At 45.4% G+C, this 27285-nt stretch overlaps 1 protein-coding gene across 1 annotated transcript in view; it reads right to left on the bottom strand.

Moving 5' to 3' along the window:
* Window positions 1-27285, bottom strand: part of FARP1 (FERM, ARH/RhoGEF and pleckstrin domain protein 1) — a 300786-nt gene that overhangs the window by 45095 nt on the left and 228406 nt on the right. The window contains exons 6-13 of the mRNA XM_043892272.1: window positions 25512-25609; window positions 19756-19870; window positions 18761-18908; window positions 15794-15889; window positions 13698-13861; window positions 12774-12842; window positions 10088-10163; window positions 8722-8974 (exon numbers count right to left, since the gene is read on the bottom strand). Coding sequence (XP_043748207.1) covers window positions 8722-8974; window positions 10088-10163; window positions 12774-12842; window positions 13698-13861; window positions 15794-15889; window positions 18761-18908; window positions 19756-19870; window positions 25512-25609 — 1019 coding nt within the window. The remainder of the gene's footprint in view (window positions 1-8721; window positions 8975-10087; window positions 10164-12773; window positions 12843-13697; window positions 13862-15793; window positions 15890-18760; window positions 18909-19755; window positions 19871-25511; window positions 25610-27285) is intronic.

The raw sequence follows: 27285 nt of genomic DNA, 5'->3' as shown, positions 1-27285 counted from the left end.
GCGAGCTCACTGCTACTGGAGAAACCGGCTACCATCCCCGAGGAATAAATCCATGCTTTAGTGAGGAACTGTGCTCAGCCGTGGCGAGAGGATGGAACCAGACAGTATCTGTGAGAGCCTGCATTCTGGGCAGACAGCAAACCATGATGCAAACAGCTCATTGGCCACAAGGCGCCAGCTAGGGCGGAGCCAGATAAAGTTCTCTCTGCATTTCTACCTGCCCGACTCCTTAACAAAACACACAGCTAAACTCTTATAAGCTATATCAAGTTTGCTGTTCCTCTGGAACAGAGATGTGCATGGGTGCTTAGATGCTCAGTCGTGTTTGACTCTCTGCGACCCCACGGGTTGTGGTCCACCAGGCTCCTCTGTCCGTGAGATTCTTTTCCAGGCAAGAATACTGGAGTGCTTGCCATTTCCTCCTCCAAGGGATCTTCCAGACCCAGGGACTGAACCCATGTCTCTTGAGTCTCCTGCAATGCAGGCAGATTCTTTACCACTAGCACCACCTGGGAAGCCTATTGGAATAGATGCGCCCATGGAACGATAGGAAGCCAATCTTTTGGCTAGCTGTCCGAGCGCCCCTATGTAAGCTCCTTCACAGATGCTCTCTGTTTCCATGAGCCCTGCCGTGCCCCCCCGCCCCCACAGAGATCCTGCTCACTTCCAAAGGCCACCCCCACCCCCACACAGTTTGAAACGCAGGCCTGGAGAAGATGAAGTCAGGAAAACAAAGTCCGTTCTGTTCACCTTCTATTTCCCCACCTTTAGTGAAATACAGTACCACCGAGCAAGACCGCTCAGGATGTCTCCGTGGTAAACTTGTTGTTCAGTGAGCAGGATCACTGTATTCTAGAAGAAACAGGTATTCCAAGTACAAATTGGTATTCAGTCATGTAAAAAAAAAAAGATGTCAGACAGTGCTCCAACAATGCAGGGAACAGAAGGTACATGCTTTGAGGATAAAGACAGAACGTTGGGGGGAAAAAAAAAAAGCTTTTTTTTAGGTAGGTACATGCTGACCATCCAGGGCATACCATGGCACGACAGAAAAATGTTTTCTCAACTCGATTAAACAAATGACAAAAATGAGAATGAAGTCCCCAGCCTTGTCTATTATAAAATTAATTTAGCATATTAGAAATTTTTAATAAAATATTAAATACACACAGAGAGAACAGAAGGGAATTGGGTTAATAATAAAGGCCAAGCTTGTGAGATGGGGTTAGTTAGGTTTTCATGGCAACTGTCCAGGCAGAAAGGAGGTGAGGGCAAGGGACTGAATCCACTGGCCATTCGGGTGTGAGTGTAGATGGCAGCAGGGGTGTGTCCTCAACTAGGGAAGGCCTATCTTTGGTCTTTCTAGAAACCACGGCAGGTAGAGTGACAAATGCTTTCTTACAAAGGAACTTCCAGGCCCAGGAAAAAACAATTGCTGGCCCAGTTTCATGAGCCAGAAAGGTCATGTGTGAAGATAACAGGTCCATCACAGGTTCCAAAATGACTCCTCTACTGTTTCCTATTTGAGAGGCAGTCAACCACCCCAACTTATAATAAAGCGAAAGCATTGCTTCCAAACTCTCAAACTAACACCTCTACCTCTTACTCAAATGTAGTTAATTCCCGTTCGATGCTTTTTTACCACACACACACACACATCACACACACACACTGATCCTCGCTCTCTCCTTACTATTCTTGGTTTACGTTGCATTCGGCAGTGATTTCTAACTACTACTCTTCAATAGCCTTAAGTCTTTGCACTTGGCCCCTAGCAGCAAGCTCACGCAATTCCTAGGACCATTTCCATGGATACATCAACAGTATCTGCCTAGGAGCTAGCTAACCTTCCACACCGGCTCTCAGCTACACCCTTAGATCAGATAACCCATGTCAACTACTATGAGATTTTAATCCTCCCTACTTTCAAATATAAAACCACTCCAAGACATATCAGGGTAACCTGATCTAGCAGCCACACCAAGATGCCAAGGAGCTGTCTTCTACTGGAAGTTATAACCAGAGGCCAAGAAGGCTGCCAAAGGCTGTTTGCAAGGCTGAGCTGTGATGTCTGCATTGTTTAGTCCATCCACACGGAAACGATCCTGAACAAATCAGGGTCTCTTTGATTTTTAAAGCTTTTAGGAAAAGATTTTCTCCTTCTACCCCAGGTTCCACCAGGGTTTTAACTGCTTTCATTAGACAAGAAAAAAAAAAGTTCCCCATGCTGGAGGTTTCGTCTATGTTTTCCGAAGTGATGTGTGGTGAATTTTATGAAGCAAGACCTTTTTTGTTTCCACAAGACTCAACTCCTCTCAGATATAGCTACGACATATAAATCAGCATTTGCAACTTTCATTCATAAAGGAAATACTCAAAATCCCTACGTTCCCCAGGAAACAGTAATAGTCCTTTTCCAAGTATGTGTCCAAACAGGTGGAAATCAGGCCACTTTTGATCTTTGATGTCTACAATACTAGGCCAAATCATCATGGGTATTTTTGCTTTTCATGATGATGATTTTTTTATTTTTAAAAAGGCTGCCACATTAAGTGGCATGCTTATTTTGATCCAAAAGTCATGGCTTCAATTTAAAAACCAGCAAGCGGCATTAGAGGTATACACGGTGTACACTAGAGACCCGATTTCCCTGTATTACATTTCACTTAACTAAACAGAAACAGATGGAATTAGACTAACAAGGAAAACACAGCACCAGTGAATTCTTTAAATGTCGCCAGAGTCAAGTTCTTTAATCACTTCCTTCTTGTAGAAGTTCATCCACTAGTACCTTTCTTTCCATACATTCTTATGAGCTTGGCTAACATGGCTGACTATAAAACTCATCTGAGAGCTATTAGCTATTAGTTTATTTCAAAATGTCCACCTCTTCCAGGTTAAAAGAAACTTACTCTATTGCAGAGGTTGCACTGAAAGATTCTTCTGCAGTTTGATTTGTAAAATCTGCAGCAAGAGAGCAGACCCTTGGACAATGCTGCAGGGGTCAGGGGTGCAGACCCTCTGAACAGTAGAAAATTCACATGTTAACTTGGAATCGGCCCTCTGTGTGATATATTTACAATTCCGCATCTGCAGATTCAACTAACTTTGGATTGGGTAGTGCTGTAGTATTTATACTGAAAAATATCCAAGTGTAAGTGGACCTGCATTATTCAAATCCCTGTTGTTCTTCTGAAGTCAACTGGAGCTTCATCCCCATGAAACTAGAGGAAGGCCAGCCTTAGAGTCATTAAGCTCTTCAAAGGATGAATGTTTATTGAGTACAAAGGAGAAGATGGAAAACAAAAGAGCCTTTCTTGGGGAAGCAACTCAGAGAGCTCTTTAAATTCTGTTTAATAAAAATAAGGACTCAGACAAAGAAGAGTGATCAAAAAAGAAGCAAATAAACTCAAACCTAATGAGGAGGAGGACCCCACGTTTCTTAATTGAAGGCTGGGCCTACCTGTGGTCCAATTACTCACTAACCTTCAATTGCACCAAACCCATGAATATTCATTGGAAGGGCTGATGCTGAAGCTCCAATAGTTTGGCCTCCTGATGTGAAGAGCCAACTCAGTGGAAAAGACCCTGATGCTGGGAAAGGTTGGGGGCAAGACGGGAAGGCAGTGACAGAGGATGAGATGGTTGGATGGTACCACCAACTCAATGGACATGAGTGTGAGCAAACTGCAGGAGACAGTGAAGGACAGGGAAGCCTGGTGTGCCGCGGTCCATGGGGTCACAAAGAGTCAGACATGATGGAGCGGCTCAACAGTGGCAACATACTGTGCTGAAGTAGGGAATAGCATTTTAAGTGGAAAAAGCTGATTAAAAACATAGGAACACCGATTAAAGATATGAAAAAGGGAAGCTGATATACATGTTCACCAATTTAAACAAAATTTAAAGTGGCATCTTAATATTTTAATTGTTTCTTCTTTTAGGAACTGCTTGACAACACAGTCAAACTGATTCAAGAGCTAAGATGCAAGTGGGGTTTCTGATTCAATTAGCTAAGATGCAAGTGGGGTTTCTGATTCAATTGTGGAGAGGCTGGGTTTCATATACTTGGTGGACATTTCAAGAGGCTCATCCTATATTTTGGTTTTGCAGGCCTAGCCTTAAAAAAAGAAGAAAAAAAAACAGTGCTTGGTTTGAATCTTCAAAGCAGTTCTGAAGACTCAAGTGGGAATTATTCACATTGTAAGTGCGGGCCACAGCAGCACAACTTGGTGAAATAAATCCGTGAGAAGTTTCCAAATATGAATCACATATGCGGGGAAGAATCTGGCCCACAGACATTCCTTAATTAAATGCCTGTCTAATAAAATGTTGTCAATGGCATACAGATGATTGGTAAAGGAGCCAGGGCAACTGGTTGTTGAGTTCTGGAACTCATTAAGTGCATTTCTTTATGCTATGGGAATTTCTTGCATTTTTATCTTGCCCCAAATGAACAACAACAAAGTACTGCAAACGGGTCTCTAATTTACATATTTTGAAATATTACTGAGCGAAAGATATTAATGCAGGGAGGCCATGGAGTAGCCCTGAGTGGCTTGAACATTTCTGCTTCTCTATCTGGCTTGTTTTCCATCCGAGGCCTTAAGAAGACATCATTGCATACAGCAACCACTACGTGAAGACCTGGCTTTCCTTGCTGATGCAGGCAACCCCCTCCACTAGCTACGAAAAACTGGTGGACAGGTCGTGGGAAACCCTTTGGAAATCTGAAAGAATTCACGGGTCTCTCATCTCTGCTGCCCATTCTGTTTCTACTCAAGCCTATCTCTGATCTTCCTGCACTTAGTTCAACTTCATGGATGTGTCTGCCCTTCTCAGACCACACAGGGAGATCGCAAAGGCCAGGGAAGGGCTTGGGGACCAGTCTCGCTGCAGGCAGTGAGCACGGAAGGTGGGAGGGTGGAGGCTGTTGGCTTTCCTGGACAACCTCGCCTCAGTTAACTGGCTCACAGAATGCTTAGGCTGACTCCCCCAGCAGTGCAGGCAAGCTCTCCCAGAGGCAAAGAGTGAATATTCTGAGCACTTCAGAACACGTGGCTTTTGAACAAACTCTACCCCCTCCCCTGTGCCCCTCCTTTCCTGTAAGCACTGTGAACCACACCAAAATTGCCACTCTCACAAAGACTGGCTGAGACGTGGAAACTGAGTTGCTTGGCTGGTAGAAAACAAACCTGAGAAAAACTCTCCCGGGGCCCTGAAAGTGCAAAATCTTGTCAAGATAGAACTGGGTACACCACTGTTGAGCAGAGTCGCTTTTGAAAACACTTTAGATAAAAGGCTACTTCTTCAGGCCAAAGCAAAACAAAATAGTTACTGGAATATGTTCTGCTTTGGGATTTACATCTGATGATTCACATTCTAAGCTGGGTAAGTTCATACCTTTCGCTCCTCCATATTGCATGATCAGACTGCTATATGATAAGAGGTGAAAACAAAACTCATTTGAGCAAACCACCTTCACAAATAAACCACAGATCCCAAATGTGACTCTGTTTAACTCACATTTGACTACTTTTTATACAGCAAGTTGACATCTTTTTCTAAGTTCAAAACAGGAAAAGTAATTTGGGATATAAACTGCAAAAATCCCACAAAACAAAATGCAGAAGTTCATTTTACCTAGTATGGACTCTTAACAACCTAAGCCTACATGATTCCTAGTCTCCATGATTTTAATTATTAATCCACATGAGAATGTAAAAAAAAAAAAAAATATTGAATCCCAAAGTTCCTAGTGCATTAAGATGCCACAGAGAGTAAAATGCTGAAGTCCAGAGGCCAAGGCTCTGGTTTTAGCTTTGTCATGCAATAGCTATAAGACAACATGAAGTCTCTTACCTTCATCAGAACAAGGTTTCTCAATAATAAATGAAGGTTTAACCTAGGTGACCTCTAAGGTCCCTTCTGGTTTTAAAATTCTGCAACTCTATTAAATATGTAAATCTAAAGCAAGACATGAAGAGACTACTTCAATGAACATCTTTCAAGCTATCCAGTAAGCAATTTGATTCATCAATCATGCACTGAATCAAATGACTAGAAAGATAAAGCCAAAGTGTGTATAAAAATGGATTAAGTTTTCAGAATCTTTAAAACCAATGTCTTGACATTCATGTGGACAGACAGTCACGTGTGAACCACAGGATCTGTCAATATTTTTGCTTGTTCAACACTGCTGCCAAATTCTACTCGGTTTCCTAAACACGCTTAGTTAGCTCTTCCTCATGACAAAGCCACATGATGAGTTTTTATAAGGCCACTGGCAAAGCAACACCCCAGGGATGGATCACTGTTACAATTCTTTCCAATAGTTTTGTAGTTACTTAGGATCTAAAATTTTTGTTCTACAATTTATCTGGAAAAGAAAAAAAAAGTACCAAAGACTAAAAAGTACCAAAGAGCAGGCAAAGTACCAAAATACCAAAAAAAATTTCATTTGTAATGCTTTTATCATTCATCAAGCAAGCCAACATTCCAGCTAACATCATCATCACATCCCACTAGGTTCTAGAAGGCAACGGCATCTGGCCGAGAGACGACCCTGGCCTAGCAAAGCCATCTGGGGAGCCCAAGTAGCACTCCAGACCAGTTACATCTCAATTTCTAGTGTCAGGGCTCAGGCAACAACCATTTTAAAAATGTCTCAGGTGATTCCAATGTGCCACTAAGGCCGAGAAGCAATGCAAGTTCAAACCACCTACCATCTGAAATGCAGGTATACTGGGTGGAAGGCACTAGTATAGGTGGGAAGATTTAAAAAGAAGCCAAACCTCTCACTACTTCCACTTTCTTTTTTCCTGCACAGAGAACAGCTGGAAGTCACTGATCCGGGGAGAAAACACTGTTCCTGAGAGTGTAAATGTTCAGAACATGCATAAACATCAACCAAAGGCCATGAGACTGGGAAAGAGTTCTTCTCAGCAGAGTGCACTATTCAAAGGCAGGCACTGAGTTTGGTAGCTTCCTGACAACAACAGCATGCAGTCTTCGAGCGCTCACTTTCTCCTGCGTCATCACTCCAAAGCATCTCTGTGCTTCACCAAGAGGTTCTGACAGCCAGAGTTACAGCTCCTTCAAGCATCACCAACATTTGACTTACAGAAGCAAATCCAAACCAAACCAGCAATCCCATGCCAAATGTAGTTCACGAGGATTTATATCATTTTATAGGAAGTCTGCAAAGAGGAGAAAGAATTCCACATGCTTCCGATTTAAATATTCATTAGTCTTCACTAAGATTTCAACCACGCTTCATCTCAACAAGCAATCAACTTACACTGGGCCTTGAATTTTGTCAATTCCTCACTTTATGAGGCACAGCAAAGCAGTCCTCCTTTTAAAGAAGGGGTTTCCAAGTTAAGCCTGAACCTTTCCTGGGACCTCAATGACACTTTAGTCCCAATACTCAACCAAATGGGAGGATGATCTGTATATGATTGAACATACGAAGAAAATTTCCAGGTAAATACAACACACTATACACAAGATCAGATTCATAATAGTATTTCTTCCTTGCCTTCAACCAGAAAGAGAAACAAGCTCTTGGTATGACCAGAGAAACTTGTCATGATACGTGAAGTTTTGTTAGTCTGACAGATTTGAGAAGTCAGGCATGGGCCATCCAAACCTGTCTGCCCAAAACTCCCTATGACAAATGTCAATTACAAATTAACAAGCCGCTAGAACTCATCCTCTCCAGGGAAACCCTTGACTCCCGAGGCCAGGTTCCCAACCTTTGAGGACTGGCCCTCTTGTCTCCTCATTCATCCTCCTCTCTCTCCTGGTTCAGAGGCAGGCGACCCAAGGACTTCTTTGTCCTCACCCTGGAGGGGGAGCTCAGCACGGCTGGATTGCCGAACACCAGGGGCTGGCTCAGAGGGTTCACCATTTCAGAGTCTGAATCACTGGACTCGCTACCACTGCTGGTGGAGCCCTCGGTCATCTGCAGAGGTGCCTTGCCAGCGGTACCCGCTGACGGCACCATCCTTGAGGTTGGACCCATGAGAGGTGTACCATTAGCCAGCATTCTACCTCGTGGACCAGCCAGGCCTCCCTTTCCAAGGCCATCAGGCATATCCATTGCCTCTGGGGTTGAGGCTACCTGGCTAAGAATGAGCGGATCTGTCTCTGACTTGTTATATCTCAGATTCCTTAAGTATGGCCTTTGTGAGCCGGGGGAACCGTTTTCACAGCGGGGTTCCTGGCTTGGGAAACTCTCTCCTCCCACGCCTGTCTCTCTGCGGTCATATGTGTTCTCAGAAACATAGCCCTGAGACCCGGTCCTGTCCCAGCTCAGACTTGGACTTGAACTCCTGCTACTGGGAGACAAGGGAGCGGCCAGGGGGCTGTGACCGCCTGAACCCCTGAACATCTCGTCTATCAGAGAGCTGTGTCGTGGGAGTCTGGGGCTCCCACTCAGATCGAAGCTGAGGTCTGCCGAGTCATCGTCAAGGAATTCTCTGGAAGGGGGCCGGGGGGACTTGGCAGGGTGAGGGGCAGCCCGGGGCCTAGCCTCTATTCGCCTCTCATCATCCCTGGACGGCAGGTAAACGCCACTGGTCACGTCAGCCTCATAGTTGTCATTTGTTTGGGACCGGGACGCGTGCTCCCTGAGCAGGTCGGATTCACTGTCTACGTCACTGCAGTCAATGAAAGGAATGGACGCGCTGCTGCCTCGGGCAGCCTCGGATGCTGGACCTGTGCTTGGCTGCGGGGGCCGCGGCCTACTCTGCTGGGGCCTGTCCTTAACGAGCTCCTCGTCCTCCTCCGCCGCCGCCCCGCTGGCCCCGTCTCCCTTCGCGCTCCCGGCCGGGCTCCTGGACGGGCCGGGGCCGCGCTGCCGCTCGGCGTCCTCGGCCGACGCCGCGGTCACGTCCCCGCCCTGCGGGCAGCTCTGGCCGCCCGGGGGTTCCGAGCCTTCTCCGAGGGTCAGGCTGACACTCTGCTGAGTCTGGGGGAAGAAGCGGGGCGGGGAAGGCGGGGTAAGAGAAAGGGATGGGAGGGAGATAGAAAAGGGAGCCGTTAGACCCCAGCGCAGAGAGAGAGAGCGCAAGACGCAGCGTCTAATTGAGTAGCAGAGCCTTGCGCATCGAGTGGCCAAGGAGTGCTCGAGAAAAGCCTGCCCTCCGCTCTTGAAACGAAGCGCCCTGGCACTAAGCGGGCCCTCCCAGGGCTGTCTCGCCAGGTTCCAGAACGTTCTTTCAGGGTCCCCGGCAGCCCAAGTGAGGCAGGGCCTTGGCCATTCCAGGACCCGACGTCTCTTGGGTCTCCCACGTTTTCTTTGGAACCAGAGTGCCCATCTCGCCCACAGGGGGCTTCCCGAGGTGGTGTGGGGGCAGGGGGTGGAGGAAAAGGCACCCCCACCTCCCCAGGGCCCCGAAAGCCAGTTGACACGGATTTCAGACAAATGACAGAAACCGCCTTTGTTTCGATGCCCAAGGGTAGGAGTGGGCTGGGCACGGCTCTCTTTGGAGTTACACAATGAAATCGCCTTCGTGTTCTTCTCCAACAAAGCTCTTATTCTCCTGTAGAGAAAACCCTGAGAGCACACCCAGAGACCAGCTCCGGGGCAAACGCGCTCTGGCCACCCTCAGAGCAAGAGTGATAATGGGTTCGGCTGCCAACTGCGGGCGCTGCCCTGTAACGCGCCAGCCCTGGGAACTGGCGGCCCGGTCCTCTGCCAGCGCGAGGTTCTGACCTTGGCACCGAAGGGGAAGCTACACCCATCCCTCGAGAACTAGGTTCCTGACGCCCGGCCACAGCTGGAGGAGGAGGGTGGGCTTGGCTCTGGGGGCTCAAGCCCTATGCTGAGCTCAGGCCAACAGAGGAACATCCTTGGGGGCAAGGGAGTGGGAGGGAGAGGGGCAGGGATACAGGCCCGGGTCTCGGAGCCCAGGCTTCCAAGGTGAGGAGCGCAGAGCCTGAGTCTTGTCAGGGTCGGAGCACAGAGCTCGACTCCCCAGAAAACACCCCTGAAGGGTGAAGGACGAAAAACTCAAAAGCAGACCCGGCCCTCAGCAGAGGATAGCAAACAGCTATGAGAGCGGCTGACACCATCACTAACTTGTTTCAGAACTTCTGAATTTGGCTCTGACGGCTGTGTAGCAAGGCTTCTGATGGAATGGATCTTGCTGTGTTTCCTGGGAGAAATCACACAAGACAGACCAAGTTAGATGACTTGTGTTCTTTTGTTGTTGTTGATTAAAAAAAAAAACCAAACAGCACGAGGTACTCACTCAGTAGGGAAGTCACCTAAAGTAGTCTAGATAAATCCCTGGAAATAGACCCAGTCACCCCTTATGCCACACTTGTAGGATCCAGGGGTTGCTTCAACCTTGAGTTAATTCTCAGCATCCCTAGCTTCCGCTGGATTGGTTCAGCTGGTTGGGAGTACCAGCTACTGAACGTTCACTCTCTAGTTACAGGAAATGTCCCCAGAAGGGAGAAGGTGGCTGGACTTGCAAAAGCTCTGAATTGCAAGCGAAAGTGTGACAATACGAAATCAATTTGTGTGCTCTGGGTAATGATTTTCTAGATCAGTTCTGTAATAGAGGCCACTGGCACTAATTGGCTGACTCCTTCACAGCCCTCGGTTCAGAGAAAAGGCCCTGCCCCAGGAATGAATTTATAGACTCCACAGCAGAAGAAGCTGGATTTCAGTGCTACCAACACCTCCCCTTTAATCTGTTCTTTCCCTTAGCGTGTGTCGGGCCCCACCTTCCCAGGGAGCAAGCATTAGAAACTTTTAAGGCATTCACACATGTGTGCTAAGCCACTCAGTTATGTCTGACTCTGCGACTCCATGGACTGTAGCCCACCAGGCTCCTCTGTCCATGGGATTCTCCAGGCAAGGATACTGGAGTGGGTTGTCATTTCCTTCTCCAGGGGATCTTCCCAAAGGAGGGATCGAACCCAAGTCTCTTATGTCACCTGCATTGGCAGGTGGGTTCTTTACCACTAGTGCCACCTAGGAAGCCCATTCACACACATGAAACAAGAGAGATTAAATTCCAATGTCTATCCAGTTTTTCTTTAAAATACTCCAAAGTAACACACCAAAGCTCTGGAGCACCCATATTGTGCGTCAGAGAGAGCAGGGCCCCTTCTCATATGATCCCCAAAAGACTAATTTAAATCATTTGAAAAAATGATGGGGTTTGTTACATCTAGATAAACAGGCAAATAACCTTCTAAACATTACGTCTCTGGATACGGGGAGGGAGAAACAAGCCCAGCTCTGAATCACAACAAATATACAAGGATGGTCACAGCAGCATGTTTGTTTCCGCCAAACGAAACACCCAACAACCTGAGTGTTTGTCAACAGGGAATCAGATAAATTAAAAATAATACTTTCATGATACCATAAAATGATGAACCCAGATCTCAAACTCAGGGTAGGGTTTAAGGAGCAAGATGCACAATTATGTACAATGTAATACTGCTTATACAAATGAAAAAGGACATCCCCAGGGCAATTCTGCCTATTCTCTTGGGTGCATGAATATTTCTATTAGAAGTAACATGAATCAGGTATTTTGCCTCTGGGGAGGGGAGGAGGGACATAATGAAGGCTGTTGGTTAAAGGGGGTTTTTCACTACATCCATAACCACAACAGCTACGAATAAAAGAGGAAATAAAACCCGAGGAACAAAATATTAAAAATGTTACTAATTCTAAGTAGTAGGACCATGCGTGCTTGCTGTATTCTCTGTGCTTTATTATACTTTTTAAATGTATTCAAGTGAAAAAATAAAAACACTTGTAATTCTCCAGGTAGGAACACCGGAGTGGGTAGCCATTCCCTTTCTCCAGGGGATCTTTCAGATCCAGGGATTGAACCCAGGTCTCCTGCACTGCAGGCAGATTCTTTACTGTCTGAGCCACCAGGAAAGCTCTGTTACTAAATAGTCCTTGGTAAACCAGCATTTCACCCCTTAAACCTTTTCTCTTAGTCCCTTTAGGCAGAACAATGCTGAAGGGCAATGGGCTCTGGAGCTGGGTGACCAGGGCTCACTCACCAGCTCTGAGACCTGGGCGAATTACTCAGTATCTTTGAGCTAATGTGTCTCAGTCTTTAAAAAGGGGAGAAAAGAGCACCAACCTCGCAGAGAGGGTATAAAGACTCCATGAGTTCATACGTCTAGGGGACTTGGGAAAGGCCTGGCACATAACAAGAGCTACCAGCACACAATGATAATTGTGAGCTAACAATTATTAAGAGCTAACAACAACAACAATAATAAATCCTGTTTCTCTTCAATCAAACTTCGAGTTAAAAAGTTTATAGAACTCTACTCAGTACAGTACTCTGTAATGACCTGCAATGTAGATTCTATGGGAGTAGGATACAAAAAGAGGGGATGTATGTATAACTGGATCACTTTGCTGTACATCGGAAACTAACACAACATTGTAAACAACAATACTTCCAATAAGAATGAATTAAATAAATAAATAATAAAATTAAAGCAAAGGGGTTGCAACTTTTCCAATTAAAAAAGATTTCATAGAAATACTGTCAGCTCAAATCCCTGAATATCTAAGGACTCAAGGGTGAGTAGGTTTTCACAGCGCTGTATCCCCTCCGTAAGCTCCTGTTCCTCCTCCATCCCTGCCCCCTGCCCCCTGCCTCTCACCCTGGAGTGAGTGTCTGCAGCTCTTCTTAACACTGATCAGGCAGGGCCGACCCGTGGCCCACCGAGAACGACTCCTATCAAATCAGAAGCAGCACTGACATTTCTCTTACCTTTCAAACTGCACTTTCTTATGTCCGCCTTCTTTAACATAGTCGAGAACCTGCTTCTGAGTCCGACCACTACAACGAAGACCGCGGGCGGGAAGGGAGAAGACAGCAAAGCGTTCACAGGTCACACTCGGCCCAGCCCTCCACCACCTCTGCCTCCCCTCCTCCCGTAAGCAGTCCCAGGAGAACCTGTGCTCTGCTGTCCCTTCTCCGTCTCAATACATCCCTTATCAATGTAACAGAAAAAAAGTCCGACCACCCAACAATTCTGTTTGGCTATGAAGCAACCATCCCAAGAGCCTGTATACTTCACGAAAGCGGGATAGTTCTAGTCACTGTACACGCCAATGCCTAGGATGGCATCTGACATGCAGTAGACACTCAAAGATCTGCTGAAAGACTGAGAGAGAAACTGAACCAATGCTGGGCAAGTCTACACAGCCTTTGGTGAAGATACAGCAAAATTTTTTTTAAGTTGCCTTTTTTTTTCATGTGGACCATTTTTAAAGTCTTTATTGAATTTGTTACAATATTGATTATGTTTTATGTTTTAGTATTTTGGCTAGTGAGGCATTTGGGATCTTAGCCCCCAGATCAGGAATCCACACCCACTGCATTAGAAGGTGAAGTCTCAACCACTGGACCGCCAGGGAATTTCCTGTAGAGCGAATGTTAACAAGGCATGTTCGCCTCTACCTAGAAAGGGAATTCTTTGTGCACGAGAGAGTTCCACTGGGAGCTGACCATGGCTGGGTAGACAGCCTCGTGGCTATCTAAGATTCAAATAGAACACAACAAGGATCTACCGGGAGCCTTCTAGGATGACCAAGCAAACACCCTATCTGCCAAGTCGTCTTGGAAGATAACTTGAAAGTCTTGGGGAAATGAATCCATGATAAACGTGGAGATGGAAAGCATAACCCTTACCTGAACCGAAATGATGACCCTCGGCTAAAGAGAACGGGCTTGGGCTTTGGCTTGGGCTCTTCAAAAAGTCTAAAAAAAGCATGATGTTCAACACAGATTTTCCAGAAGGACTTGCAAAAATCCCGACTGGCCATTAGGAATTCCAAGGTATCCTGGTATGAGCTCTAAAAAGAGAAGAGAGCATCATGGGTTTTGCCATTCCCACAGACGTTCAGTTGAAAAACAGAAAGGGGGGCAGAAAACAAATCTGTCCCATAAAGTTTCAGCGGTGTATTTCAAATGGCATGACCATAAATCCACATACTGAGTAAAATACAGGTGTTCCTTATGATGCCATATTGTCATCTTTCAACCATTTTCTTCCCCACTTAATTCCTCAGGGGAACAAACAAAAAATGGGACACTCGGCAGAAATCATAATGTGCCCTTTGACTGAATTCATAAACAAATTCTGTTGACTTGGCTTACATTTCCTTCTTTAAAAAAACCCCAAGTACCGAAATTCCTTTTATGCCTCCTTAAAAGAATCGAAACAGTTTTTCTTCCCATTCTCTCTCTCACGGTTCATGCCAACTTTGAATATTGCGCTTAAGCCTTTCCCGCACTAAACAGCATAGAATCCCAGCCTCCAGGTGGCCCCAGGGACTGTATAGGAAATGAACATTTTTTTTTTTCTGGAGCACAAGAGTATCAGTCAAGGCTGAAAAACTCATGTCCTTTGATTTGAGAAAGGGGATATGGTAATTTTCTGCTCCTAGACTGAATGCTCCCAATTTAAGTGGCCAGCTTATATAAACAAAGGTTACCACAGTCCTTAACATTCCCAGCAGTCCCAGCTATTTTGGGGAAATCTCACAGCTCTATTTCAACTTACAGACAAGTCAGGCTGCAGGACAGAGTCTTTTGGACTCAAAACACATTTTCTCATGCAAAACAACATCCAAGGGTGCCTGCTTCCCAGGGCAGGTCATAAAAACCCAGTTCATCCATACTGTATCCAAACTACTATAAGCCTTCTTGTTGTTTAGTCGTTCAGTCACGTCCAACTCTTTGCAACCCCCATGGACTGCAGCATGCCAGGCTTCCCTGTCATTCACTATCTCCCGGAATCTGCTCAAACTCATGTCCATTGAGTCAATGATGTCATCCAAATACCTCATCCTCTGTCGACCCCTCCCTCCTCCTGCCCTCAATCTTTCCCAGCATCAGGGTCTTTTCAAATGAGTCAGCTCTTCGCATCAGGTGGCCAAAGTATTGGAGTTTCAGTTTCAACATCAGTCCTTCCAATGAACACCCAGGACGGATCTCCCTTAGGATGGACTGGTTGGATCTCTTTGCAGTCCAAGGGACTCTCAAGAGTCTTCTCCAACACCACAGTTCAAAAGCATCAATTCTTCAGTGCTCAGCTTTCTTTATAGTCCAACTCTCACATCCATACATGACCACTGGAAAAACCATAGCCTTGACTAGACGAACCTTTGCTGTCCAAGGGACTATAAGCCTAGACTGCCATTTATAATCTTTCCCCCCATGGGAATGAAGTACTCCAGTTCTGGTTGGGGACACCAGTGCTCTGTCATCACCTCCTCCACCCCTATTTATGGTGGAAGGAGAAGATGCTTTCTTCCTTCTTTGACCCAGAGCCAAGTGAGTGACATCTTTAGAGGGTCGGCAGGCAGCCTGTGCAGGAGGGGCTGGGTCAGCTCCTGAGAATGCACTGTCAGGGGTGGGGGGCCCCAGGATGGGCAGGGACAGGCCTGGAACACGGCAGAATGCTGAGCAGGATCTGGGGGTGGCCGAGGCTGGAGACACAGCGACTACAGAGCGGGGTTGGGGCGGGGGGTGTTGGATGTGCACACATCTCTGCTCAGGGAAGTGACCCCTCCCAGGCACACATCCGTGCCCTCTGTCTGCTGATGACAACCGTGCAGCGGCCCAGCCTTCAGACACATGGTACAGACCAGCGGACACCTGCAGGGCTGCTGGCCGCGGGGTCCACCTGCGCCCTAGTGAGACCCCCTCCACCCCGAGGTGACTCAGGTTCACTTGAGGAACATCAAGTTCTGTCCCCACGGAGGTTCCTGAGAGGCACTTACGTTCACATCCGGGCGGAGCTTGATGAGAAAGCGCTTCCTCTTGAAGCTCAGCTTCCGCACCTTTGCCCAGTTGAAGGCGTTGATCTTCGTAAAACCCTGAGAAGAGAGGCATCAGCTGGTGAGCCAGGAACTGCACGATCAGCAACACGGGAGCTGGTCTGCTTTGCTCCCGGGGATCAGAAGGGAGGGCTGATGTGACTGTTCATAAGAATGCCTCCTGCTGCAGAATTCCAGGGCTCTGTGGCTGTGAGTGATACCTGCTCCCTTCCTAGATTCATTGTTTCGCACTAACTCTATGATCTGACTTTCATACTTAAGTCTGCCTCCAGGGAGGGGAGAGGCTGGCCAAGCGGCTGATAAAGAGAAAGATAAATAAGAATAATAACCACGACAAGCGACCATCACTGAGCGAGTGCCAGGCACGGTCCCAAGTCCTTTACAGGGCTTTTCTTGTGAAACCTTACATGAAAGCCCAGGGAGCTGGGTTTATCTTCATTCTACCCATGTGGAAGTCGCAGCATGGCAAGATTTTAATTTGTTCTAAATCAGATGGTCCCTGCAGCAGAATGAGATTCCCAGGCATGTGCCTAAACCAGGAGCCACAGAAGCAACACAGCAGTTAGCAATCACACTTTGTCCACACTGCTCCGGCCCCTGGACCCGGTGGGCTTCCCACAGCATGGGACAGAGGGACACCCCCGCCTCGGGGTGTCTCTGATACCAGAGAACAGTCTCTGGGAGGGATGCATGTATCCTTATCTTCCATTGCCAGGTGGGGTGTGGGGGACCCACAGAGGGGAGCCTCCATATTCCAGCTTCCATCTGTCCCGTCCTCTCAGCTGAAATTAGAATTCCTTCAGCCTACTGGAACACCAGGACCATTTGTTTAAATTGGCTGGAATGAAGCAATTAGGCACTGGCAGGAAGATTAATTCCAAGACACAGTCCTTGTACATGATTACATTACTGAGCAGTTCTCCACATTTCAAGTGTCTCAAACACAATCAAAGCAAATTAATTCAATTGTGAGGCATGTCTTTCCCTGCCCCCCCCCCCCGCATCTTTAGAAATGTTAAAGGGTTTTAATTTTGAAATGGGATGCTAGGACTGACAACTACATTGTTTTACTGTCTTTTTTTTTTTTTTTTTCTTCTCATCAGGGACTCCTAGATTATGTCTGTGGGTCAAGAACTGTTAGGGACAGTCACCTCCTCAAACGCCACACTGCTCTTAAAATACTGCTCCCTACTGTCTCAGAGGAGACCGACTTCAACTTCTCTTGGGACATGAATCTGTGGTGATTAGTGTCCACTGTAAACGTCTGAGGGCATCCCTGGTAGCTCAGTGGTAAAGAACCCATCTGCAGTGTGGGAAACCCAGGCTCAACCCCTGGGGTCAGGAAGATCCCCTGGAGAAGGGAATGGCTACCCACTCTAGTATTCTTGCCTGGAGAAGCTCATAGACAGAGGAGCCTGGCGGGCTACAGTCCATGGAGTTGCCAAGAGCCGGACACAACTGAGCAACTAACACAAAGATGCAGATAAACATCTGACACAGGAGAGACAGAATCCCTGGTTATTTTGGTAAAATACAAAGGGGGAGATGGAACACAATCCAGCAGAGATCAAAAAAGTTTTAGGTCATGCATGAGTATACGCATTCGAAACAGGGTGAAATCTGACCCTACTTTATGAGACAAGGCAGATGCTTTCTTCATATCCCTTTGAAACCAAAGCACAGATTATCCACTCTTGTTTAAAAGAGAAGCCTTGAGGGATGCGTTGTCCAGCACAGGGAATCTAGCCAATATTTTCTAACAACTTTAAATGGAGTAAAATTTATAAAATATTCAATCACTTGTGTTGTGCACCTGAAAGCAACATAATACTGCAAATTGATCATAAAAAAAGAAAATTAAAAATTCTTCAATTAAAAAAAGTCTTGGGGAAAAGCTTTGAGGTGGTACATATGTTCCCTGTCTTGATTTCATAGGACATACAAGGTTAAGAACTTACCCATATTGAAGAATGGCACGTTTTAAATGTTTGCATTTAATTGCATGTCAATAATATTTGAATGATATTATTAAGAAAAACAGATGCAGTCATCAATAACAGTACAGAAGCACTGTGATCAAGGCTGCATACACTTCAGGATGCAGAGTATTATGTCCGTTCATAAAACACAAGTAAGGGTCCAAGAACAGTATGTGTCTTGCTGCAAAATTACAGCAGGACATGGACACAACTTCTAGGAATTCATAAAACTGCTGTATCTTCTAAGTTAGGGAAATGTGAAACCACAAACAAGCTGACTTGGGTAAAATCCAAATCAATTAAAAAAAAAAAAACCCAACCCAAATTAGATTAAAAAAATCAGATGAATAACATGGGCAAGTGTGAAAAAGGTGCTTATTTTGTGGATCTGAAATCTCAATTCTATCCAACTATGTTCTAAGTTAGGTTCACAGAGAGAGAACAGAGAATCTGTGATTCTACACAGTCCAAGTGCTAAGTTACCTCAGTTTGTGTCTGCTTCTTTGCAACTCTGCGCTGGAGCCTGCCAGGCTCCTCTTTCCATGAGATTATCCAGGAAAGAATACTGATTGGGTTGCCATGTCCTCCTCCCGGGAATCTTCCCAACCCAGGGATCAAACCCATGTCTCTTACATCGCCTGCACCGGCAGAGGGGTTCTTTACCACTTGGGAAGCCCACAAAGTCACTCAACACAAACAAATCTGCAAGCACGGGTTCCCCAAGCTGAGAAGGGCAACGGAAATCCAATCTGTGAGCCTGAGGATGGAAAGAAACAGGAAACCCAGGAGCGAGGTTTGTCTGTTCCCTTCGTCACCTAAAAATAATCATTGGAGATCTCAGCCTGGACCACCCAACATGGAATCAGAGTTGAAGGGTCAACTCTTATCTCTCCATCACCAAGGGAACCGAGCTGGTTCTAAATGCTCTTACCTGAAACACTAGAATCCCCGTGTTGGCCACGGCCAGGTTGATCTTCGTGCCTTCCCGGTCCTTGGCTGGGTGCAATCGGATGCCGTACATCTCCAGTCTGCGGGCAATCTCTAGGAGCTGGAAATCCGATTCTGCTGGTGTTTGTCCACTGACAATACAAAAAAATCAAGAGAAAGGCCAGGAGATTTGAACTCCCTGTGTCTATGAACTCAAGATTAAGCACCTTCTCCTGGCAAATAAAAAGGCGTTTCATCACTAACAATGGGGCTACCTGATCAGACGACACCCAGCCTCCAGTTCATTATAACTCAAAGTCAAGCCAGCGGAACAAAAGCTGTATTGCTTGTGTAACACAAAACCCCCAAAGTCTATCTCATACTCGGCCAGCTTTTTAGAATCTCAAAGAGTTTCCTTTAAGGTCATATGAAAGCAAAGCACCATCATGCTGAAACAAGTTTCTAGTCACTTAACAATAGCCCTAAATTTGCAAAGTTCAAGGCAATACTCTATCAAAGGCAACTATCAACCAGGACTCCAGTGCTTTCCTTGAAACACAGTAACAAAAACAGAAGGCACAGAGAATAGTTGAAGATATTTTATTGATCAAAGGAAAGAAACCAAAATGGAGGTGGAACAAAGGTTCCCCATTTCCACACTATTCTTACATTGTCCCTAGTTCATGATGTCCCCTTCCTGATTTCCTGGTACTTGGGTCTTACACTCTTTCTCTTGCTCAAAAGCACAGGGTCCTAAAATGCCAGTGTTACTCTCGTCTCACAAAAAAGCAAGGAAGGAGTCCAGGGGTTTGGTCTTGAGTGGGTAACCTGCATCTCTGAGAGTCCAGGATAAGTAACAACACTGACTAAGCCTCTGGGCCGTCCTCCCTCCCTCTGCATATCTCTTCCCAATACTTACTCTGTGTGTGTGTACAGGTACTTAACGAATGTCGGAGGACAGAGAGAAACAGCTCAAAGGAAGCAACAAAGGAGACTTACATGTGGTTATGGTGAAATTCCACGATTTTGTCTTCTAGTGCATCTTGCTGAGGTATGTACTTATTTTTTGCTAAATGCTCTCTGTCTGACGCCTCATCAAAATCCCCAATCTCAGCTACAAAGAAAGGGAGAAAGAAAAACCAGCCACATATGATTACTACTTCACAGTTTGTTACATTCCCAGTGGACTGTTCCCCAGCAAGTAAACCGGAAAAAGTAGCCGAGAACATAAGGCGATCCCAGCTGGCGGGTATCATAAGGGCGAGATGTGAGAAGCTGTGGACGGGGGGGACAGATTTAACAGCTCTGCCAACGTAAGATGACAGATCCCACTTTTTCTCATCTCTACTCGTCAGAAAGAACACTTCAGAATCATTCATCTTTGGCCATCCATGTTCCTTCCTCCCCACCCAACTAGGGGTTGTTCCTACTTTAGGCAGTAAATTCTAAACAAGAGGATCAAAACATTCTGACTTCTAAATAAGCCCCAGAATTTCAGGGCTTGACAAAATCAACTTTGGAAATGCGCATATAACAATTAGTGCAAACCCTACATGCTTTATCATGTAGAGAAAAGATGATTGTAAATAGGGGTAAAAGTTGGAGAAGGAAATGGCAACCCACTCCAGTACTCTTGCCTGGAAAATCCCATGGACAGAGGAGCCTAGTAGGCTATAGTCCATGGGGTCGCAAAGAGTCAGACACGACTGAACGACTTCACTTTCACTTTAAGTAGCAGTATCTTTTCTTTCCCTTCTTGTTTCTCTATTTTTCCTAAGACTTCTAAAAGAAATATGCTTTGTTTTTAACATCAAATGTTTAATAAACAATTATAAATTTAAAAAAAATAGGGGTAAAAGTACATAATGGGCTTCCCAGGTGGCTCAGTGGTAAAGAATTCACCTGCCAATGCAGGAGACATAAGAGATATGGATTTGATCCCTGGGTCAGGAAGATCTCCCGGAGAAGGAAATGGCAACCCACTCCCATGGGAAACTCTTACTGGGAAATCCCATGGACAGAGGAGCCTGGCAGGCCAGTCCATGGGGTCACAAAAGAGTTGGATGCAACTAAACAACAACAAAAGGTACCTAATCTAACTTGGTAAAAATATACGGCTCTGAAATTTTGTGTAGTCTTATTGTCAGAAATGACTCAAAAGACTGAAAATTATTACAAAATTTTCATCATCAAGAAAGGGGGTGTAACCTCATGTAACCCCAACACAGTCCCCTAACGGCTCTAACCTGGAAAATTAAAGGATAGAGCTTTAAAGTAATCATTGTACCTCTAACAACACTACCTCCAGCTCAGCTTATAGCAATTCAGTACAGATGGGACAGTGTGCCTTATCATATAGTCTGTGTAACAAGCTTAATAAAATGAGCGGAGCCCAGCTGTTTAGAGGAAAAGCAAGTGAACCGTTGCTATGAAACCCACCTTTCACTTTGTCTTGTGAAGCAGCTTGTCACACTTTGGGCAATGCAACCCAGTAATCACACAGGATATGCACTATATGTTGCTATAATTCACAGCCCCTGAGAATATTTGCTTTGCACCCAACAGTGCCAACTCGCCTGGCACCAGCTGGGCCACTGGAATAATCAATCACTCCCTAGCTTCCGACTACTATGGCAAAATCAATATTATTTCCTAACTGCCCTTTCTTAACAAATTTCCTCCTCCCTAAGTTGCCACTTTCTATCACAAAGGACAGCATGGAAGCGGGGGGACCTCCCCACCACCCTGCCACCACTCACTGGTGGCCTTGATGATGACGGCACTGTCTTTTCTGAAATCCCTTCTAGCTTGGCTCAAAAAAGCCAAGTTTATCTCATCATTCATGGTAACAGTGTTCTATCAAGTCCCTACAAAATATCAAATTAGTGAATACTAAACCATCATTCCCGGGTGGCTCAGCTGGTAAAGAATCCGCCTGCAATGTGAGAGACCTGTGTTCAATCTCTGGGTTGGGAAAGATCCCCTGGAGGAGGAAAAGGCTACCCACACCAGTATTCTGGCCTGGAGAGTTCCATGGACTGTATAATCCATGGGGTCGGAAAGAGTCGGACACAACTGAGCGACTTGCACTTTCAAACCATCATTCCCAGGGGAAATAAGAGCTTAGGTTCCTCCAACAATCTTGAAACACTTTAATCAAATAGCCGAGTTTTCTGTATGCTTCTGTAGAAATACATCCTCTTTTACGCACTGTGTTATTCATTAACATCGAACCCACAGCCCACAGCACTGTAACTCGCGCCGGGAGGAAGCATATCTGCACACACGTTTGTTTCTCCACAAACGTGTGTGTGTGTGTGCTCAGCCACCGTCATGTCTGACTCTCTACGATCTCATGGACTGTAGCCTGCCAGGCTCCATTGTCCAAGGAATTTTCCAGGCAAGAATGCTCGAGTGGGATGTCATTTCCTCCTCCAGGGGATCTTCCCAACCCAGGGATCGAACCCGCAGCTCCTGCAATGGCAAGCAGATTCTTTACCACTGAGCCACCTGGGAAGCCCTTATTTCTCCGTAAGGCACGTCAGAACCCGTATCTCTAGTGTCTCCTGCCTTGGCAGGTGGGTTCTTTAGCACTAGCGCCACCTTGGGAAGCCCCCGTATCAGCTGATGTATATACTGAATTCCTTATCAGTCTACTTTCAGCAAAATATAAAAATAACAACTCCAGATCTTGTGATTTTCCCGAACTCTCATGAGGATGTGCTTGGGCAAACTTGTGCTTGTACAAGTCCTCAGACTGGATGCACATACAACCTGCTGAAATGCACCCCAGCGGGCAGCCACGCTACACGACAGGTCCTCTTATAAACAGGCCCACCTAGGGTTTGAATCTTCGCTTCATCAGCTTGTCCTGCTGGTATACTCAGAGTCCATTAGGGAAAATTAAAAGTCCGAAGTTTATACAGGGGGTATCTAAGACCAGTAACAAAGGAACCAATGAAAAATACGTCTGAAAGATGACAGTGAATTCAAATAAAAAGAGGAAAAGTTTTAAAAATTGGATTGTGTATATAGGAAAAGATGAGATGAAAATGCAGCTCAGTAGAGATAATCTTCCATCAGCATTAACACCGCTTTCTGCAGAAAGGAGACGAACTGACCTTTTTTACCGTACTGATTGTGCAAATAATTATCAATCATTTAAATGAACACACTATTCACAGGAGATTCTCCTTCTATGATACGATGTATGGTTTAGTTGCTAAGTTGTGTCAGACTTCTGCAACCCCCTGGACTGTAGCCTGCCAGCTCCTCTGTCCATGAGATTACCCAGGCGAGAATATTGGAGTGGGTTGCCCTTTTCTTCTCCAGGGGATCTTCCCAACCCAGGGATCGAACATGGGTCTCTGGCATTGCAAGCGGATTTTTTACCAACTGTGTCACCAGGGAAGCCCAATACAATGTATGGGATGCTCAAAAGTACAGAAATAGGGCTTAGTAAGTATCAGAATATTGAAAGTGTATCACAAAACTGCGTATCAGAGAGAATGGAAATAGCAGGAGTACTTCTGAACCCACCTATTTCATCTCCTGTGGAGAATTCAAGATTCAGAGGATTTCTGAGCCGTTGTTTATGTCTGGGGGTGAAGGGTCCATTGGAGCAAGCACATGGCTTTCTGGACTTCAGTGACCCTCCACTTACCATGTGCGTGGTTTACTCTTAACAACAGACTTTAAAAAGGATGGGGCATGAGAGAAAGTGGGTACAAGACTACATGGCAGCAGAAATGGGTGAGTAAATTTCTCTTCTCTCACCAAAAGCCCAGGGTTGGAGACATTTCCTGAAGTGGCTGTTCCAATAAGGAAGTTTTATTTCAAAATTTCCCATTGTTTAGAAAGGGAGGGATGCAGGTGAGTGAGAACAAAGAAAGGTGGATGTGTTTATTGAACTCCTAGCATATTCTGAATATTGATGCTATCGTTTCATTTTCACAGCTATAGGAAACAGCTTCTATTAGTCCCCTGTTCCAAAGGAAAGAGAAGTGAGGGACTCTGTCGCTTGCAGGCTGATCAATCAACTAATAGAAACGAGAACTGCCTGATTCAAAACATTGCTCACTTTACTGTTACTGTAGGAAGAGGGAAGACCAAACACATGAAAGGGAAAAGTTAGGCAACTGTCTGCACCAAAGTGTCCTCAGTTTAAATGCGGAAAACAGCACTGAGCTCATGGGGGTTGTTACGAAAATTAAATGAGATAATACACAGAGCTGGGACATAGTAAAGTCTAATAAAGATTACTTTTTTTTTTTCAAATTAATAAGAAAACACCCATCTATTAAATCTGGTAGATATTCAACAATGCCCATGCACAAAAAGGGCTTCTCTGATAGCTCAGTTGGTAAAGAATCCGCCTGCAAAGCAGGAGACCCCAGTTCGATTCTTGACTTGGGAAGATCCGCTGGAGAAGAGATAGGCTACCCACTCCAGTATTCTTGGGCTTCCTTTGTGGCTCAGCTGGTAAAGAATCTGCTTGCAATGTGGGAGACCTGGGTTCGATCCCTGGGTTGGGAAGATCCCCTGGAGAAGTAAAAGGCTACCCACTCCAGTATTCTGGTCTGGAGAATTTCATGGACTGTATATATAGTCCATGGGGTCGCAAAGAGTCAGATATGACTAAGCAACTTTCACTTTCATGCACACACAAAAAAGATAAGCATGGTTTCTACAAAACACCTCGTCATTTTGGACTAAAGTAGTTTGTTGAGTACTAGGAGTGACCCTTCCTACAAACCTGTGGAGTCTTGTTAACTGAGCATCTATGTGGACAGGCTGGGCCTGATTACGTGGGATTGCTTTGTATACAATGGAAATTTTAAAATAGTATGATAGCATTTATATACACAAGGTGTTTATATATTTGTTTATATATGTTGACCCTGGTCTATGTACATAATATCCTTCCTGAAACATAACGTGTGTATTTCATTTTAAGTAACTTCTGCCTTACCCAGAGAAAAAAAATGCCTGTGAGTAGTCAGTAAGCAGGTGAGTAGTCAGTAAGCCTTAGAATGAGCCCAATCTAATTATCCTTTATTTAGTGTAACAAAGTTAAAATCTCTACTTCAAGCATCACTTGGATTCTATCCAGGGTCATGTGTCTTGCTTTACTGAACTCTTGAGCAGAGTACAGGAAGAGAAAATCTTTGACAGTTTTATGTCTTATGTCTGAAGGATAAAATGCCATATTCAACAATGAATATTAAATCCAAGAACAGGACAGAACTAGTTTCGTCTACTTGGCCACCGTCCATTCAATTGAATTCGAGTCAGCCGAGTTTTCAACAATCGCATCTTCAAACTTGAAAAGCGTAGGCAACCACCCGGACACAGAATTCCTGGGTCACCATTTGGGGGGGCGGGGGGTGAAAGCGTTAGTCGCTCAATCAAGTCTGCCTCTTGGCAATCCCGTGGACTGTAGCCCACCAGACTCCATGGAATTCTCCAGGCAAGAATACTGGAGTGGACTGCCATTCCCTTCTCCAGAGGATCTTCCTGATCCAGGGATAGAACTCAGGTCTCCTGCACTGCAGGCAGATTCTTTACCGTCAGGGAAGCCCATGGAAGGACAGGAGTATTAAGTGATGTTAAGAGTGCTGTTTTCCATTCTCTGGCTTTTGTGCTAATGCAACATAAGATGAAAACATTGTTTTTAGTAGATGTCATTCTCCCCCCACCGAGCAGATCGCTGTGTATTTCCCACATGCTTCCTGAAGGAGATCAGAAGCACTCACACTGCACAATGTGTGAGATCAGGAGGGCAGCGCTGGTATCATTGCACGTCAGCCTGCCTTGAGCCAGATCCTGTTTCACCTGCAGCGCAAACAGGTACCTGTGGACACAGAGAGACAGGCGTCATACACACAGAGGTGGGCGTCAGGCAAAAAGGGTGTCGAGTTTTCGCAACAAAGTCAGGCTCAAGGTGGCAACTTGCCTTTACAGTGAGGACCTGATGAAAGGTATATAAACCAAAGAACAGGAAAGTCTGCACAGGTGGGAGGAATTCCTGGTGTAAATAGTCACATCTCCCTAAAAACACTGGGAGTCAGGTGGGATGCATGAGACAAGTGCTCGGGCCTGGTGCACTGGGAAGACCCAGAGGAATCGGGTGGAGAGGCAGGTGGGAGGGGGGATTGGGATGGGGAATACGTGTAACTCTATGGCTGAGTCATATCAATGTATGACAAAATCCACTGAAATGTTGTGAAGTAATTAGCCTCCAACTAAAAAAAAAAAAAAAAAAAAAACACTGGGAGACATATGCTGCAATCTTCACACAATGAGTAATGCACTTCATTTTATATGGAGAGATACAGCCATAAAAATTAAAACTATAACTTACCACCCTATATATTTCTATGGGGTAGAGCACACATTTAAACTTTTCTCACAGGTCAGTCAAATATACTAAAAAAAAAGGCTCTGTGGCTCAGACAATAACAGTAAGCTATTATGGTTAGGAAAAGCCTTGCTGATGGAATTGCAAACACAAGAGTGTCTTTTTTGTGGTGGAACAGTCACTCAGCTTCTTCCATAAGCCTCAGCTGCCAGATGTGTAAAAACCCATTTATTTAAAAATTCTTTTATGTGGTAGAATAAAGCAAGTAAACATTTTTAGTGGAAGAGAAAACTGGATTTATAAATCAAAGAAATTAAGTAAAACCAGGGTGATGTTAAAATTGATTTGAGAATATCAATACGAACTCATAGATTTGTAGGAAGATATCTGCTCGTTTTGGGCTTCTCTGATGGCTCAGAAAGTAAAGAATTCACCTGCAATGCCGAAGACCTGGGTATCATCCCTGGGTTGGGAAGATCCCCTGGAGGAGGGCATGGCAACCCACTCCAGTATGCTTGCCTGGAGAATCCCATGGACAGAGGAGCCTGGAGGGCTACAGTCCACGGGGTCGCAAAGAGCTGGACACGCCTGAGCACAGTTCTTTCCTCCCTTGCTAGTTTTGTCCACTGTCGAGAAGCCGTGTCACCTTGGCATCAAGCCTCAGCAGCTAGATTCTGGCTCTCACACAATTACCATTTGAAGGATAGAAAGGTAGGTCCTTGGAGAAACGGTAGATTCCAGGCATGGAGTAAGGAAAGGTACAGAGTGAACGTGGAATATCTAGTTATGCCAGAGGGCAAACAGCTTGCAAATATAAACAGGCTGTATTAAAAGGGGGAAAAAATCTGGAAGGGGTGTCCACTGGCCAACATTGTGACAACTCGAACAGCAACATGAAGGATTAGAGTGAATAAAAACACATGGAACTAATGAAATTTCATGAGTAATTATAATACTCAGGAAAAAAAGAGAGAAAGCAGGAAAAATGAACTGTATTACCATCTGAGAAGTCTATTAAAGCACTCTGTGTTAAAAATTGGTGACAGTGAAAGTTGCTCAGTTGTATCCGACTCTTTGCGACCCCATGGACTACACAATCCATGGAATTCTCCAGACCAGAACACTGGAGTGGGTAGCCTGAACTTCTCCAGGGGATTTTCCCAACCCAG

The sequence above is a fragment of the Cervus elaphus genome, chromosome 30 (genome assembly GCF_910594005.1).
Source record: "Cervus elaphus chromosome 30, mCerEla1.1, whole genome shotgun sequence".
NCBI lineage: Eukaryota > Metazoa > Chordata > Mammalia > Artiodactyla > Cervidae > Cervus > Cervus elaphus.
This window is presented reverse-complemented; position numbering and strand designations above follow the sequence as displayed.